At 40.9% G+C, this 18,493-nt stretch overlaps 2 protein-coding genes across 7 annotated transcripts in view; one reads left to right on the top strand and one right to left on the bottom strand.

Annotated features, from left to right (window-relative positions):
- The window catches only part of LOC121613664 (girdin-like), a 65,980-nt gene extending 65,594 nt beyond the window's left edge, over positions 1 to 386 (bottom strand). For all 6 annotated transcript variants that reach the window (XM_041947214.1, XM_041947209.1, XM_041947213.1 and 3 more), the window contains exons 1-2: positions 324 to 386; positions 96 to 196 (exon numbers count right to left, since the gene is read on the bottom strand). In XM_041947214.1, the coding sequence (XP_041803148.1) occupies positions 96 to 196; positions 324 to 386 (164 nt within the window). The remainder of the gene's footprint in view (positions 1 to 95; positions 197 to 323) is intronic.
- An 8,048-nt stretch (positions 387 to 8,434) lies between these two features.
- LOC121613686 (polyribonucleotide nucleotidyltransferase 1, mitochondrial) lies at positions 8,435 to 17,280 on the top strand. Its single transcript, XM_041947259.1, has 28 exons — positions 8,435 to 8,638; positions 8,849 to 8,909; positions 9,277 to 9,351; positions 9,531 to 9,636; positions 9,737 to 9,786; positions 9,940 to 10,003; positions 10,090 to 10,137; positions 10,296 to 10,409; positions 11,471 to 11,657; positions 11,967 to 12,018; positions 12,243 to 12,300; positions 12,405 to 12,501; positions 12,602 to 12,704; positions 12,965 to 13,035; positions 13,184 to 13,220; positions 13,313 to 13,379; positions 13,509 to 13,598; positions 13,772 to 13,825; positions 13,923 to 14,032; positions 14,166 to 14,237; positions 14,529 to 14,592; positions 14,699 to 14,782; positions 15,445 to 15,528; positions 15,688 to 15,794; positions 15,997 to 16,052; positions 16,170 to 16,248; positions 16,342 to 16,389; positions 16,478 to 17,280. The coding sequence occupies exons 1-28, from the start codon at positions 8,520 to 8,522 to the stop codon at positions 16,631 to 16,633; spliced, it is 2,313 nt and encodes a 770-aa protein (XP_041803193.1). The 5' UTR covers positions 8,435 to 8,519; the 3' UTR covers positions 16,634 to 17,280.
- Positions 17,281 to 18,493: the final 1,213 nt, after the last annotated feature.

Raw genomic sequence — 18,493 nt, 5'->3', positions numbered from 1 at the left:
CATGGCCTCATTTGGCCAATCATGTTACACTAAGGTGGTGCAGGAGACAGATGGATCAGTCTGTCACATTTCTGAATCTGTGTCAAATTACTTACATCTCAAGCATAATCTCGTTCAGGTAAATCCCATCCACTAATTCAATATATTCCGATAATTTGGTGCCATCGGTCACTGTCGCCTGGCCGACTGTCTTCACCTGAAAATGAAGTGGGACAATGCATATAGGTGTTAAGATAATCAATACGCACTTAAATGCTTTCACACGGCAGAGATGTTTAATTAGTGAGCTCGAGCCACGTTTGAATAGTTAATTAGGCTCTTACCCAGCAAACCAGAGGCGTGAGCAGAAACTGCTCCAGCAGAGGGGTGAAAACCTCGCTTTCCATATTTTTCCAGGACAGCTGGCGCCGTTTATTTCAGCAGATATGAGGGGAGAAAAAAAAAACACGGAGCACTCCCTCGGAGAAAGACGTGTTTGTTTAGGCTCCACTCATGTAGTTGATTCAATTAAATCGACGCTCATTTTGGCTAACTGGCCACTGAAAGACGTCCGGGCTTTCTTGGAGATATTCGCGAAGGAAAAAAAAAAAAACGTTAATCCACAATCTTCTCGACACGACCCAGCTGTTTCAGATGCCAACGACTGGGTTTGGCTACCTCACGGGAAGAACAAGAAATCACATTTTTTTTTTTTGTTGTTGTTGTTTTGAAAGAAAACCCCTCTAGCTAAAGGTATACTATGTTAGCGTCCAGGTTTAGCTAGCTCTCCACAGCAGCGGGTGAAGACGGACCACACCAGACCTGTGCCAGGTATGGTTTTATGCTAGCGGCTTCAAAAAAAATTGACCGTTACTGGCGAAAGATCACAGGCGGGAATGAAACGTTAAACGGAAATATTCCTCCGAGAAGACTAAATACAAGAAAATATCCAGTGCGGACAAATCCAGAGGTTTAAAGTCCTGGTTTTAAAATTGTCGGTTCACTCCTGATATCAACTGTAAAGTCATTTCTAACCGGTGGCTGATGTTCTCCTGTCCGCCTCCTGCTGCATACTAACGATCAGAGGGAGCTGAGAGGATGACTGGAGGACACTTAGTACCGCCTCCCTCTCTGTCTCCGGTGCATCTCCCTCCGCCTCTAAGAAAAATAGGGCATCGATCAAAGCATCCTTTTCTACTTAAGACTTCTTTCTAATGCCTTAGTGTCACTGACGTTTCTTAAACATTTGGTCATCTGCTGCTATTAAATTATATAAAGAGCTGTGTTGGACGGAATCAAATATTTATAAGAAATGATGCAGACATGCATGGGATGGGACTAAGTTTGGTTGCAGCTTTAAAGCTCTAATTTATGGCTATGGCAACATTCTTTGATCGTTTTATTCCTTGGAAAATAATAATGAGGATTCATGCATACCTTTTGTTTGCATTTACAGCATAGAGCACATTAGAGCAGCAACGCAAGTGAGCTACTGACACCTGGTGGGTAATGTACAAAGAGACTATACTGTAAATGTATAGCAAATTATTAGTTTGTGAGTTTTGTCCAAATATATAGAGGTTTTAAAAGAAGATACTGTAAAATAAATAATTTATTCTCATGAAACTGGCATGATGCACTTACCCCCTGTGGGAAAATTACATTCTGTGGATCATGCAGGACCTAAATGAAATACTGAAAGAGTCACTTTCTGATCATTTACAAGGTAAATTGGGACACACGACGTGGGCAGCCATTCTGATAAGTGATTAATCAGTAATCAGTAATTTCCCAGTCAAAAATGCAAAATTCCAGCTTCTTCGGTGTGAGTAACTGATTCTGCTCTGATTCTGCGTTTTAATTAATTGTAAACTGAATATTTTGGGGTTTTGGAGTGTAGCTTACACAAAATAAGACACTCCAAGATGTTGCATTACATTAGGAAATTGTGACATTTTATGGATGAGTTAATGAAGAAAATAATTGGCAGATTTATTGTATGAAAATAATCATCTGTCACCCAAAAATTACTGGATGTTTTGGAACAATGCCAAGACACCAAAGATATACTATCTACTGTAAATGATAGCCAAGTTAAGACATTTGCAAGGATTAAAGCAAACGACTGAAATAAATATATAACTTGCAGAACTTGTTATAAGCCCTTGCTGAGTAAAGTTCAATTACTGTGATATTGCAGCTACAGACCACAAATTTGAAGCAAGACATAAACATTGAAGTTCAGTTAATATCAGCAGCAACCAGTTGTCTCAAACACACCATATTTGTTTTAGCTGTATCAGCAGCAGGGTAATGACTGAACGGTAAGTCCAGACCCACAGTCATTCACAAATGAGGTAGGGGACACCTAATCAACAATTGATGAATGGCTCTGTGGGTGTGAAAAGGCAACAGAAGCCATGTGGCCAAATAACCAATTAAAAAACAATCACTGATTTGGGAAACAGGGACCTGGGTCACCTCTCAGGAACACAGAATGAATGGATTATTGTATGTTTCCTTAAAACTTTTAATAAGCACATTCAGTAGCAGCAGCAGCGGCAGCTTTGTTGGCTAAGCAGAGGCTCTCATTTGCATTTAGAATAACAGTCGCTCTGGTTGGTGCTTCAGCTTGAGGCTACACCGTATGAAACTCTGACTAGACCTGTTTTGTCTTGTTTTCTGCAAAATTCGTTTGACTGGAGGGTTGTGAGCTCGCTGAGTGCACATCAGGAGGTTACAGCATGAGGTGCAGCTTCTTTAAAATCCTGTGTATGCCGAAACGAGCTACCAAAACAATGGATTTTATTTCCTCTTTGTATTTCCTCGTCTGACAGTGCCTTTTTGAGGTTTTCTTCAAAAGCAAATAAAAAAAAAGAAGTTTACAAATTAAACTTCCCATTGGTTGGAAGAAGAATGATTTAATTCTCCTTACAGAAGTTACATATTCCACTTCCACTATCACATCAAATATTAATTTCTAACGGTTAAAAAAATAACACCCACACACATCTCTACTAACCCTATCAGCCCAGCAGACAATTAAACACTGACGCAGGAAATGGAAACCCTTCATGGCTGGTGTAGCGCCTGCGTACCCACACAGCAGCCTGAACGCAATTATGCTCTGCTCACTTACTGTGGAGGCTTAGATGGACATGTTGTACAGCTCTGTGTGTTTGTGACTGTAAGCATTTATTTGCATTAGCGTGGGATTCATTAACCCTGGATCGAACAGGGAGCTCCTGCCTGTTTCGTCAGCATCTATTATTCATGATGCTTTTAACAAGTTTGGTCACAAAGCAGCATCCACCTCCACCTAATGACTCAGTGATTGTGCGGACCCACAGCAGCATTCCTCACACATACACTCAGCTATGAATGCAGGCAAAGCTGCCCAGTGGAAACCCACCAGACCGCCTCTTTTGGCTGAGACTCTGCAGAACCAGTGCACACATGGAAATGTTTCCTCGAGTTGGTATTAACCTAGCCTGGGGATGAAAAAAAATCCACCGACCATGAAGCTGCTCTGAAATCCACGACAGGAAAAATAAATTCTCTCTCCGAACAACCGCATGACCTCGAAGCACCTCTCTCAGACAAAATGCTCCGTCTTCTTTAGATGACTGCAGCTTCCTGTTAGTTATTTCGCTGGAATTTACAAGCTACCACAAACATTTTCATTTGGATCTGATCTCATGTGGTCTTGAATGCACGGTGGGCTGAGTGACGCAGGACAGAAGTGTAGCTACTTCCTCCTCTCACTCCAGTGATATACAACCTGTACTGAATGCCCCTTATAAGGCAATATGACTTATACTACATTGTGGTTAAGTTCAAATCTATCTGCTCATACAATAGGCCACATGCACAAGTCAAAACCAAGGTTATATATGACATTTCTAACATTAGGATTCAGCCTTTGGGGAGCGTTTACATTTATAAAATTTCATTCTGACCAGTATTTACTGTTTCTTTGTCACTGATCAATCTTAACAAAATGACCAAAATCATTAGGAATCGTACTCTACATACATTTTTAAATGTAATGCTAATCTGGTCAGTAGTTTCTAGTGATGCCTTGGACGAACCATTACTCTCCTCAAACCAGCTGCAAATTGAATAAATACTCACAGCTGGAAAAGTCTCCTTGGTGGACTGATGGTCAAGTGGACTCTTTTGTAATATGTTGAGTAAAAACAGATTTTCGAGGTATCTTAATCTGTGGTTAGTTTCCTTCCAGACCCAAAGCTGTGCAAAAACACTGGCAGAAATGCATCATTAAAACACGACAATAATACATATCCTCACAGAAGCAACAGCACCAAAAACATAACATTTACTTAGATCATGAAACATTGCTCCTGCCTTTCTAGATTGACAAAATTTTAAGGTATGACCTCTGTCTTTGCACTGGAGGTCACTCTGACCATCAACTCTGTCTCTGTTTGTCTCCATCCTGTAGTGCTGCTATGGGAAATCAATGCTTAACATTCAGATCTCCAGTTCAAATGACCCCTGTGGCATAATCAAAGCTTAATTGCATAACATTACAGGGCGATAAAGATGAGTGTGTGTGTCCCAACCTCTTGCATCCTGTAGATCTGTTATAAAATACCGATGGAGCCCTTTCAACATTTTCTTTCAGAGACCAAGAGATGCATTACAGTTGTATCATCACGATACCAATGTAATTTCCTTTCTCCTCCCTCAAACACTGAGCTGTGGTCGAGCTTAAAAATGTAAAGGCTGCCAGCATACTGATGAAGACTTGTTTATTAATCATATTTCACCAGCTCTAAATTTGTTTTTTATGGATTTCAATATTTTGCACATTATATTTCAGGTTTGTTTTCGTCTCAGCAGAGTCTGAGGTTCTCAACGCAAGCCTCAAAGAACATTCTGGATTCAAGGCTTGAGACCAAAAAGTAATCAGCTCTTTGCAGTCCAGGCCGCAAGGCTTTAAATCATTCTATCTGCCCCTTGTGAGAGAGGCTTTTTAGATCAACAAGACTGCAGGGCTTCGAGTTGTAATGAAAAAAATGTTAGTTACTTCGTATGATTCGTGAATATTTTTACTGAGAGATGAAAATCAAATAAACATTGATTTTGTTTTAGGCATGGGTTGTTTTATTGATGCTGTGAAAATTATTCTGCTTGCTGAAATGTTCATGTTTTAAACATGACAGTTGTATATTCTCTGGTTCACTTTGGTATCTGCTAACTGCAGCCTGTAGCTGTTTAACTGTTTCCTTATGTCATATTTTAATCATTCAGTCTTACTCTGATTTCATTGATTGACACAGCACCGGCTTGTTGTTTATTATGCATTTATCATGCAGGCTTAGACACTTATCCACTCATCTATGAATCATCATTCATATCCAGGCACACAAACACACACACTGACACACACACACAATGGTGTTTTTATAAGCTGCATTAAATCACTAGACTGATCCTGTGAGGTTAATTTATTATGGAAGCTTTGCAGTGACAAAGCTACCTGCTATTGAACTGTATGTGTATAGAGAGCTTATTTCCTTTAGATAGAAAGGGGCTATGTAATACTGTACCTGGTGTGTCATAATGGGCATGTAACGGCCTATAAATTCTTAGAGAGACCAGCAGAGACCAGTTCAATCCCAAAAAACTATAAAAATTGTCATGCAGGACTTTTGACGTCACGTACACACTGTTATGTGGCACTAGCCAAGCAACAAGCTGTTCCATAAGCTTCAGTTCGCCTCTACTTCGAGAGTGGAACCTTACTACGTGGAACCTAGCCATGTGCCATAATCTAATTACCACGCTTGTGACAAAGGAAATCACGCCTCGCCAATTCGAGTCACTACGAGCTGTCTAAACGGTGGTTCCCTCTGGCTTATGCATGTCCACATTAGTCTGAAGCCAATTGCTGGCTTTTCAATGGCAGACAGGAGAAATTTCTGTCAGGCACAGAAACAGATGAATGCAGGCTATTTCAGTCTCACTGTTGATGAAAATTTGGAAACATCATCATTGTCGTTGTGCAAGAAAAGTTGCAAAAGAAAGAGTTGTAAAATGAGTTCTGAAAATGTGTCACAGGTCTCCACACGCAAAGTCCGTTCAGTGAAGCTGTCACTGGATGTTTAGGATGATAGATAATCTCCCTCTAAAGACACAGCCACGTCTGGTTGCCAAGGACCCAGAAAAACCTCAGTTAGCACCCCTGCAGAAAATCCTGCACAATCTGCATGTGTGTGTGTGTTCATGTGCGCGTAACAGAGATCAGTCCTGCACTCATGCAGGCTGGCCTGTTGTCACCTCCTGAAACACTGCAGCGTGAAAATCAGAAAAGCACTTAAACCTCTTGAGTCCTGAAGTGACAGAGACACACACACACACACACACACAAACACACACAGGGAGAGACCAAAGCTGATTTTCGCTTTGACATCATATGTTATTATCACTTCATACATACTTCATCACTTAGGACACAGATTAAGGTGGACTAGTGTTATTACACAGCGCTCTGCAGTTTGTCTTGTCTGGGTTCTAATCTTGAAATTTGGCCTGTTTGAATATCACTTATCATCAACAACAACCACTGATCAATCAACGACACCTTGTCTGTTTACACAGCACGGTCCAAATAATTCCAGGGGTCACAGAGATCTCTGTAAAATGACTAGATGATGGTTAAGTTATGGATTAATGTATAGATTGGCAGACAGATTACCAATTGATTTCAGCGTTGGTCAATAAACATTTACATGAGAAAATTCTCTGAGAAGTAAAGCCTCTTCAAGGGAAAGTAATACAGAATCCCCCACTGAGCTATTTATGATCCTTGTAGTCTACCACAAAACACTGACTGGTCCATTACGTACTAATAGTCCATGGCTCTGCTTGGTAATAATGAGATCTCAATGTGGCCCGGAGCCATGGAAACAAGATAATACTAGCTAGAAACCTTAATAATAATGGGAATGCGTGCTTGTGTTTTTCAGTGTGAGTGAGCTTCTGTGAAATCCTGTTATTCCTCCCTGCAATTAGCTGGAGTGTGCACACGTGTTTGTGAATGTGTGCATGCGTGAAAGTAATCCAGAGAGTGTTAGAGATGCTGTTAACACTCATCTGTTGCCATAACAACCGCAGCAGCCCCACTGTTAGTGAGTTGGCTAGCTGGCTGACTGCAGGGCTGTCTGGCTGGTAAGCTAACTTCTGGACTGACTGTCTAATCAGAAAGCAAGGTCACTGATTTACTGACTGATGTACTGACAGACGCACAAATCTGGCTGTTATGCACATAGTCCATTTTTTCAGACACATTTCACAGTTAACGGTCTGTTCCAGCAGAAGAGTCTTTCGACAATGTTAAGACCATGCAGACAAATTTTCTGAATTACTGTAAACTCCAAATAAAATGCCCTTGAAGTTTCAGTGATGTATATATGAAAATTGGGCAATGGGTGAAAAAAGTGCCACAAATTATTCAAAGATTAACTTAATTTTTAAAATATACAGTATACAGTGATGTATACATTATTGATGAAAGGTGGCTGATCAATGTGTTTATTTTGTATCTATTTGTTCTTAAAAGCTAAAACACAATATCTGTGCGGAAATCCTGACATCTAGCGGTGAGGATTTGAAATTGCATATTTGAGGCTCACAAGCTGCTGCTACCTTCTCTCTAAGCGTTATGCCGATTTATTTTCAGAGAAGTAGACATTGTTTTAAATGGATAATTGAGCTATATTGCTTGTAGATACCTAACAGGTACTGAAATTGTTCTAAATCTGTGAAATACAGTATGAGCCTATGATAATTAAGCTTATATGGTTACTTGTTTGGAGCCTGGTAGGTATAAATGTAAATGTCTATACGTAAAGAGGCAAAATATTTGATTGATATTTAACAATCAGTCATCTGTATCCTCGAAAAGTTGTTTTAAAAATGTTGAAACATATCGATTTAATAGTCAAAAACAGATTTTTATCTACTTATGCCATTCTCAAGTCAGAGCCCACATAAACCGAAGCTAGCATCAAAACTGCTTTGAAAATAAGCGTTTAAATGTGCCAAGGACAACTGGAAGAGAAACGTGATAACGTGAATGTTATTTAAAGGTAGTTAATGTTCTATTTTTGACCAAAACTAATAAGCTTTAAACCATGAATTTAAATTCATGAGCGGCACAAACTGGGTCTAGCCTGCTGCTGGCATCTAATTTGGTTACTTCTTCTAAACGGACCACAAAACAAAAACGCGTACCTTTGCACTCTCTTGCTAAAATGATTTCGCGATATCATTGCTGGGTAAGAGTTCAGTGTGATATTTGAAAGACAGCTAAAGCGGAACTATTGTGTAATGAATAGTCGGACACTTTTGATCTTACACACTTGCCTCGGTCGGCCCAATCAGAAGGCGCGGCTGTACAACGTAATTCCGTACACGTGACGAACTAACATGGAAGCCTACACGCGCATATCTAAACTGTAAAAGCACTAACTGTACCCGGAGAATTGCTTTTGTTTGCGGCGTGTTTAGATATGAGGTATTTGGTCCGAGTGGGGCATTCGTTTGCCCGCCTTCATGTGCGTTCATGTCACCACAGTGTTTACAGCAGCCATTGTAATCCACGAAGAGTGGGAGTGGACCTTGGAGAGACGTGAGTTGACTTTCCCACCTTCCATTCACTTCCAGTAACTGTTGACAAGCACTTTTACTCATGTAGCTCTTAACTAGACCTAGTGCAGACAGCTGTGATGTGTTGGTATCCAGTACGCAGAATTACATATGCCGCTTTACCGCTTGTACCAGTGACAGTGGTTTCATACCTGATACATTTTGATGTGTTGTGGTCTTGTTGTTTTTGTAGGAAACTTGAGATCTCCTCAGGGAGGTTTGCTAGATTTGCTGATGGATCTGCTGTAGTACAGGTACAGAAAAAAAAACAGATACACCAAGCTAGTGAATGTCACCTGGAGACTTCCCTTATCCACTTCATATGTGTTTGCTCTTTACTTCCCTAACATGTCCACATTGTCATTTCACTGTAACCATTATTGCCTGCTTGTCTGTATATGAACCATCTCCTGCATGTCTGTCTGTCCTGGAAAAGGGATCCTTTTCTGTTGCTCTTCCGTAGCTTCCTAAGTTGTAATGTTTTTAAAATATAGTGACAAAGACTTCTTGAAAAGACACAAAGAGTGCTGTAGGACTAAACAGGGCAGTCCCAGGTGTTTGCATATGTGTGATATTTATATATTTTTTTGTAACTCGTTTGATCTCGTTCTCTTTTTGAAGCTGGGAGAGACCTCTGTGATGGTGACTGCTGTGAGCAAAACCAAACCTTCTCCAGCTCAGTTCATGCCTCTTCTGGTAGGCTCTTTAACATTACGGCGAAATTCCCAACCTGCTTTTGTTATTAGACTGTGATTGAGTCGTGATCATCCAGAAGAATTATTTTCCAGTATTGTTACATGTATTTGCAATGTAAATACATTTGGAAGAGGAGTTTTTGGGTTGTCTAATGAAAGAACGGCCCGTGCGCTTGACAGGTGGACTACAGACAGAAAGCGGCTGCCGCAGGTCGAATCCCCACTAATTATCTGAGGCGAGAGCTGGGCACCAGTGACAACGAGATCCTCACCAGCAGACTCATAGGTGAGCTGATAAGAAGGTGTCGCGTTATATGTCCTACTTTAATGTTGAACGATGGACTTGAGGACTTTGACTGACACTTCCTCATGTTTCTGTTGTTCAGACAGATCAATTAGACCACTGTTCCCTCCTGGTTACTTTTATGATACTCAGGTCAGTTTGGTTTGAAATTGTTTTCACCATAAGTGGTAATAGTGTTGCCTTCTTTTTTTTGCTTCCTGAGCAAAGATGATATTAATGTCTGTTTGTCTCTAATGTCTTGTGCATGTGTGTGTTTTTGTGTGCGTTTGTTCGGGTCTCCTGCAGATCCTTTGTAACCTGCTGGCAGTTGATGGTGTCAATGATCCAGATGTGCTTGCTATTAATGCAGGTGAGTTAAATCTAAGATATCGATTTTTTCCACAGTGCATTTTTTTTTTAGATCCTAAGCTAAAACAATACTGTCTTCCATTAAAGCTTCTGCTGCTCTCGCCCTGTCTGACATCCCCTGGCATGGACCCATAGGTGAGGAACACACAGCAGATTTAGGCCTGTTCACTTATTATGATTTATTGACCTTAAACCTCGGTTTTCACTGGCCTGGTAAATGTTAATTCTTTGGATATTATTGTACATTTCTTCAAATTAAGCTTAGGACTACTTGTGTGTTTGTGTTTTTACAGGTGCTGTGCGTGTGGGCTTGGTTGATGGAGAGATGGTGATCAACCCCACTAGGGCAGAGATGACTTCCAGCAGTCTTAACATGATTGTGGCAGGAGCCCCCAGCAGTCAAGTTGGTTAGTCAGCAAACAGTATCAAACTTACAGCAGATGCTTAGGGGTTTATTTTCTGAAAAACCAGAACGGCAATAACGGGAATAATAATAATTTAGTATTAGTATTCATGCATGAACATGTCATAATGCTATATAAACTAACAGCTAGCAAAGTGTTGGTTCCAAGCCAAGCAGCCTAACTTTGCGGTGTAGATAGCAAACTTGATTAATTGTTTCTCCAAATCTACAACCCTGGTTCCAAAAAAGTTGTGTAAATAAAAACACAATGCAATCATTTCCAAACAAACCGTGTATACAAGGTGTTCCTGAGTCCATGTTGTAAAATCCTTTAAACACTCATGTGTTGACAAAGTGGTGAACCTCGCTCCATCCTTGCTTGTGAACAACTGAGTCTTTCCAGGATGCTCTCTTCATACCCAATCATGATACCATCACCTGTTACCAATCAACCTGTTTACCTGTTGAATGTTCCAAACAGGTGTTTTTGGAGCATTTCACAACTTTCCCAGTCTTTTGTTGCTCCTGTCCCAACTTGTTTGAAATGCACACAAATTTGCTGATGAGGTCAAAACATTGAATATATTGTCTTTGTATTTTGTACAGTTATCATATACTGTTTTAGTTTTACACAGTGTCCCAGCTGTTTTGGAACTGGGTTGTAATTCAGTTAAAATGTAGTAAAATCTGTTAGCTAAGTCACCATTAGAATTATAATGGACACTGCACAGATTACTACAGAAATAAGCAATATGTAGCGTAATGTCTAATGTAAGAATAACACCATCAGATGGTATTAATGTGACAATAACCATTAGCCAGGTTATATCAAATTTTCTACCAACTGTAAGGGACATTTCATTTCATTTTGAATTGTCGTTACTTTAGTTACTGCGCTCACATATACTGTAGCTTACTTATTGCAGGTGCAGATGTCATCACCACCAATATGCTCAGCATCTGTAATTTTCAGCTCAGTGTCACAGGTTATTAATTAGCCTCTCTTCTGTCTGTCCGATGATAACATCATACACCGCTTCTTTAATGTGGCTCTCTGTCTGCCAGTGATGATTGAGGCGTCGGCTGAGAACGTGCTGCAGCAGGACTTCTGCCATGCGGTGAAGGTGGGAGTCAAGCACACCCAGCAGATCATACAGGCCATCCAGCAGCTGGCGCGAGAACAGAAAGTCACCAAGCGCAACCCGGTCAAGGTCTTCACAGTCCCGACTGACATGGTGGAACATGTTCGGCAGTAAGATCTTTAATGAAGCTGTTTTTGTAGAGTGATGAAGATGACAGCCGATGGATGTGCACATGCAAAGAGTATGATGGCTGTATTCGGAGGAGTTGTACATGTAATGGTATAACATCAGTGTAGCACTAGGATTCATGAACACATTTTTTCATGAATCAAATAGTCTAAATAAGGCAAAGGCAGACATTATTCAGTCACAGGTTTACCTGTAGTACCGGGGACCTTGATGAAGCTTACCTGAGCTTGATTTCTCCAAATTCACATTGTTTGCTAGGAATGATTTGTTTTTCCTTGTATTCTTTGCAGATTAGCTTCTGAAAGGATCTATGCTGTTTTCACTGATTACACTCACGATAAGGTAAAGTCAACTCAGAGTTACCTCTGTGTGCTAACCTTCTCTTACCACTTCACATGGTCGTCTTGAACTCATCTTAGCGAGTATTCACCTTTCTGTTTCTGTGCATTAAGTAATTTAAAGCAGCCGGAATCACTGATGTTTCTTTTCTCTGTGGTATGATGATGTTTGTTTATCAGAAGATTCAAATTATTGCATTGATAATCATTTCACAATCTTTGTCTTAGATTTCAAGAGATGAGGCTATCAACAAAGTTCGACTAGAAACTGAAGAGAACCTGAAAGGTAGCTCTTCTTCATGTTGCATGGAAATTGCTGGTAATTATGTGTGCTTCATTTCTGTTCTCATATGTGAGCTGAACACTGTCAATTGATGTCTTCCTGTGCAGAAAAATTCCCTCAGGCTGACTCCTTTGAAGTCATAGAATCCTTCAATTCTGTATGCAAAGAAATCTTCCGCAATCTAGTGCTTAACGAGTACAGGAGGTAAGTCCATGCCGGAATGAACGTGCATTCTCACGGCCCATGGTTTGCCTTTGTGACTGATGCAAAAACTGGATTTTGTTTTGGATTCTGTGTGCTGTAGATGTGATGGGAGGGAGTTGACTGCTCTGAGGAACATTTCCTGCGATGCCGACCTCTTTAAACCGCTGCATGGCTCAGCTCTGTTCCAGAGAGGACAAACACAGGTAGTGCAGAGCAGAACCTTGATGTGAAAGATACATTTTGTGGAGGAGAATGCCACTGTGCCCAAATCTGATGGACGAGACAGAGGACTGATGTCTGTTGGTGCCTTCTGCACAACAGTATCAGTTTGACGATGAATGCAGTAACAGGAGGAGGTTGACCAGTGGGGTTCTTTGTTCTGTCTTGACTCGTTAAAATGTTTATGGGCTTTTAGTGTTTTAACAGAGAGAGCTCAGTCCTCGTCCTCTTTCTGTTACCGCAGGTGCTGAGCAGCGTCACATTTGATTCCCTGGAATCCAGTGTGAAAGCAGATACTATCACTACAGCTTTGAGGTAAAGTGATCATGAATACACAAAGTCATGCTTTTTACATTATCAGGACAGTTCAGATAGCATTGGTTCTTACTTCTCAAGAACATAAACCTCTTTTGTTCTTTCCTCTCTATATCTGAAAAGACTCACATTCATTTTGTTTCTGCAGTGGCATCAAAGACAAAAACTTCATGCTTCATTATGAAGTTAGTAAAATCCTGTTTTAATTTTTTAACTTACATCCATTATTAGAGTGTCAATACTTTAGTTTTGAAATCAACCTCACCTTTATTTTCAGTTCCCTCCGTATGCAACCAATGAGACGGGAAAGATGGGAGGCATCAACAGGAGAGAGCTTGGACACGGTTTGTGTTGAAATCCTCTGCTTGCGTTCAGTGCCTTCGAGCCACTCGTCACCATCAGGACTCTTATGGACGAAGACTGTGTATGTAGATGTGTTTGTTGATTTAATGTGTCTTTGTGTATTTCTAAAGGGGCCCTGGCTGAGAAAGCTCTGAGACCAGTCATTCCTAAAGACTTCCCTTTCACCATCAGGGTCACTGCGGAGGTGCTTGAGTCAAACGGTAATTGTAGGGACTCAGTTTTTAAAGTGTAAAAACAATAAAGTCACTGCAGGAAATGTACTCATTGTCTGGCAGGATGTCTCAGACAGGAAGGCAGGGTTACGACGTCTGACAGCCTTTTGCTCTTTTTTCCCCCTTCCTCTTCCTATTTCCACCTCTTTATCTCCTCTCAGGATCATCCTCGATGGCTTCAGCGTGTGCAGGCAGCCTTGCTCTAATGGATGCAGGTACCACAGTCGGAGTGCATTCAGTGTTTTCCTTCACATTTAGTGAAGGGTAATTATGTTATAATATGGAGCTTGTGCCCAAATCTGTGTCTTGCAGGCGTGCCCATCTCTGCGGCGGTGGCAGGCGTAGCAGTCGGCCTCATCTCCAAGGCCAACCCAGAGAAACCGGCTGAGATCCAAGACTACAGATTACTAACTGATATTCTGGTACATACAGTGCAGCTGTAGCTAGTGTGTGACCAACCCAGTCTCACAAGTACAGATGCAAATCTTTAACTAATGTCTATGCTCAGTCATATCGGAGATGTTGAATATGAGCTAATTATTATTTTCTCAACAGGGAATAGAGGATTACCTTGGGGACATGGACTTCAAATTAGCAGGAACAAGCAAGGGCATCACTGCTTTGCAGGTACTGTGTCTGGCTCACTCTGTAGCTGAAAAGGTCATAAGAACGAGATCAATTTACTTGAAAATATATATATTGGGTATTCATATTTCACCTGGCTCATTTTCAGTGTCATATAAATACAAATTGATGCTATGTGAAACATTAAAGAGACAAGTGTAGATTTAGAGCTGTAATATAAGAATTGTTTGTCTTACATACATAAAGCACAGCAATATCATGGCTGTGCTCTTAACGCTACTTTGAGTTTCATCCTTTGGTACAATATTTTACACGCCTTTATTTAACCTCCAGGCTGATGTGAAGATCCCAGGTTTGCCTCTGAGGGTGGTCATGGAGGCTGTCCAACAGGCCACCGGTAAGCTCAAATGGAGAAACTAAAGTCATTTTACACGAAAGAATAACGCGTGTGCATATATTTCTGGTGGTTTAATGGCCTTTGTTTCAATATTGTTATGCTCCAGTGGCAAAGAGGGAAATCTTGGGCATCATGAACAAATGTATGGCAAAACCCAGAGCGACTAGGAAGGAGAATGGCCCCGTCATTGGTAAGTTTTGCGTTTGCATATTGTAAAAGAAGACGGGGGACACACTTTGAACAAGCTGAACTTGTTCTGCTCTGCACTTGCATCCTCTTTGGCTCATGCATCCTGTCTGGTGTTCGCTCTCGTTGGTGACTCCTGCAGTATGCTGGTTAGCTTAGAGCGCTGTTAGCATGCAGGTTAGCTTTGGTGATTCAATATGCATGCTTGTTAGCCTAACATATTGTTAGCATGTTAGTTAGCCGAACGCAATGTTGCAGATAGGAATGCATGCTTAGGACATTATTCAAGAAAAGTTTCATATACTAGAAGAACTGCTGATGTGTGACTATTGGTAAGATTAGTGGAACGAGTTATATAGTGATGGTGATTTGACATCTGAGCAGGTCATGACTTTCAGATGAATTTAACACTGTAGTTTAACCTGAGCAGATACAATGTAGATATGAGGCCAGGTCATGCCATTATCTGTCTGCTCTTTGCCTGGGTGAGGACCTGAGTCAAGGATGCTTTAAAGGTGCAGTAGGTAACAGAATGGTGTGAAAAGTCACTATCTGTATGACTGGTGGAGCAAGATACTGAGCGGGACACGGCATTTAGATGATACTGCCTTTCAAACAGCTTTGTGTCTTGATAACTGATGTGCGTGAGTTTTATTCTGTCTTCAGAAAATGTGCGGGTGCCTATTTCCAAACGAGCCCGCTTCGTTGGTCCAGGAGGCTATAACCTTCGCAGGCTACAAGCTCAAACGGGTAACGTGTAATATAAGATACATATTTAACTGAATCAGACCACCAACCAGAAACATGACTTCTTTGTGAATCAAATACAGTTTTCCGTTTTCAATCTGCTACGCAATACAGAGCTTTTAACAGTATATTTATACTCTGGATTTGTTTCTTCTTGTCAAGGTGTGACGATAAGTCAGGTGGACGAGGAGACTTTCTCTGTGTTCGCTCCAACACCAGGAGCCATGAACGAAGCCCAAGAGTTCATCAGTGACATCTGCAAGGATGATGTGAGTCTCCACCACTTGTAGAGGCCTTTTTTAAAAGCTGCATATTTTAGAAAAACTACAAAAAAAAACAGTCATTAACCACACCATATCCCAGTGCTGACAAAGGGTCAGACATTGATCTGAACATGAGGCTGTTTGCATGTGTGTATGCATGTGTGTGCATAAACATACAGTACATGTGCATTTCTGTTTTGTGTTGCAGCAAGAACAGCAGCTGGAGTTTGGTGCTATCTACACTGCCACCATCACTGAGATACGGTAAGATAATACATAGAGATGTTTAGTGTGAGAGAGTATTTGAGTCATGAGCATTAGGATTTTATTCATGTGCTCTGGATAAAACAGCTTCTGATGCCTTTTCCTGCTTTTCTTCAGGGACATTGGTGTGATGGTGAAACTTTATCCCAACATGAGTGCTGTCCTGCTGCACAACTCACAACTGGACCACAAACGGGTCAGAAAATCTGCCGCTACATGCTTTTCGCCTGTGTGTTTGAGAATGAAATCATTACTTAAAGGTAATTTTTTTTATATTTTTCTCTTTCAGATCAAACATCCGAGTGCTTTAGGATTAGAGGTGGGACAGCAGATACAGGTATGTGTCAATAACTGCGGACTGTATCGTCAAAAGCAGCCTCCTGTGTTTGCACTCTGGGCTCACTGTGTCTGACTTATTCTAACAGGTCAAGTATTTTGGACGAGACCCAACAGACGGCAGAATGAGACTTTCCCGGAAGGTGCTGCAGTCTCCTGCCGCAACCGTCGTCAAGACTCTAAGTGACAAACAGAGCATCTCCATGGGTTCAAGCAACAGCCACGCGAACAGCACCGATTTGTGACACACCAACACGACGGGATAACGCGGATTTAGACTGTTTAGATTTTGCCACAAAATATTCCTGCTGAAAAATCTACAAAACCAAGAGCATCAGATGTCATCAGATGGGCCAGTGCTGCACATAAAGAGGTTTCCCCCTGCTGCTGTGGGCATAGACATGATTAAACTGCACTGGAGTGAACAGCAAGTGCAGTGTCCTGCTGTCATTGTGCTTCAGTGGATGTGCACAAACTGAGGAGAGCACCTAAAATAATGAGCAGGAGACGAACGTTTTCAAAAATGACACATCTGTTGTATTTTTAAGTGTCCTCTTATATGATATAATGTTTTCACGTTTGCCAACTCAGTTAGCATTGACAGCATCAAGCAGTAAGAGGGTTTTCTTTCAGTTTCCCCCAACACAGTCATCGAAGACACAGTGAAGTGTAACAATTGTTTTAATTCATGTGTGTGATAGCACTGACTCTTGTGGTATCGACTTCCATGTTTGGTGTCCAGCATGGCAGCATGTCCTCACTGTTGCCAGGATATGGATCAAAGATATGGAAAAAGAAGGCAAAGTGGGAACATATTTTTGTAATATTTCCCTTTATGTTGTGTTGCATTTACAGTATATGTGAGCCGTTGTAAATAAAACTATCACTGGTTGCTTTGTGGTGTTAAAATTCACAAACAGTTTTAGCACACACACTAAGAACCAGACTCTAATCTAGCCCAATGTTCACATGCCAATGTATGAAAAAACCATCAAAGAATTAAAATTAAGTGCCACAAATTGCACTCAGAGAGAGAAAAAGATCAATACGGTAAATCAAATCAGTATGAAGCCAGTCATAGTAAAAATAAAATTAGCTTTTAGATAATAAAACACTGGTTCCAAGTTAGGGTAAGGAAAAAGCAACATAATAATAAAAATGGCTGATAAATTTATTGAAAAATGAATCGTGTTGCAACAGCTGAGGGCTCAGACCCCATTTAGCAACCAGTGACCAGGCAGTAATCAACACTATTTTAAGTTTGAAGACATCTTCCACCCACCCTGGAGGACGCCTGGTCATTCTACCACTGTTATTACAAGAGAAAAGGCTGTCTTTATACGCAGCCACTGTAATTCCTGTCTGGGTGCCTCAAATGGGCACATACACAAGCACCTCACTACCAATTGTAAGTCCCATGAAGACAACTACTTCATATGTGTGGGTCTCAGCCAGTGGGCTCCTAAATAATCTGATGGTGAAGGGAGAGTTTCCTGCATCCATGAAATATGCAGCCCCGAGGCTGAGGAAATTAAGACATACCAACTTCAGGAACTGCTGTGTCACACTGTGTTTGGATCTCCTGTCCCGATGATGATTTATCTGATAGACTCTGTTTACTGAAATAAGACTGCAATTATTCTCCCTGAAGTTGAGTTTATGGTTATGTTTGTAATTCACAACCATATGCCTGTAGCAGAAATATGCACCAAATGAAGGGTGTGGAAACCTCTCTTCCATTTAACATGTTGTGAACTGGAAGTTGTTCCCTGAAAAATGCAATTAGTCCGCAGCATAAGCAGTTTTATAAGAAATTTCTCTCTTGGTTTGTGTGTGTGTGTGTGTTAAGGCTGGAGGACATTTGGGATGCTCAATATCTGTTCCAATAAACTGAGGTGGTAATGGACTTCTGTGTGTCTGTCTTAATGGTCCGATGTGCAAATGCTGGAAAAAGCTTAATGCCAAGCTCTCTGGTCCTTGAAATTAATTAAATCAAAATAATTTTGATGTGAGGAACTCTTATTCTTATATTTGGACAGTTTTAAATCCACTGGGTGCTACAATGGTATATTGATGGGTTTGTTTTAATTAAGTAGTTTGTATAG

This window comes from Chelmon rostratus, chromosome 11 (assembly GCF_017976325.1).
Source record: "Chelmon rostratus isolate fCheRos1 chromosome 11, fCheRos1.pri, whole genome shotgun sequence".
Classification (NCBI taxonomy): Eukaryota; Metazoa; Chordata; class Actinopteri; order Chaetodontiformes; family Chaetodontidae; genus Chelmon; species Chelmon rostratus.
Note: the sequence above shows the minus strand (reverse complement) of the source record. Positions and strands in the feature narration are given on the sequence as shown.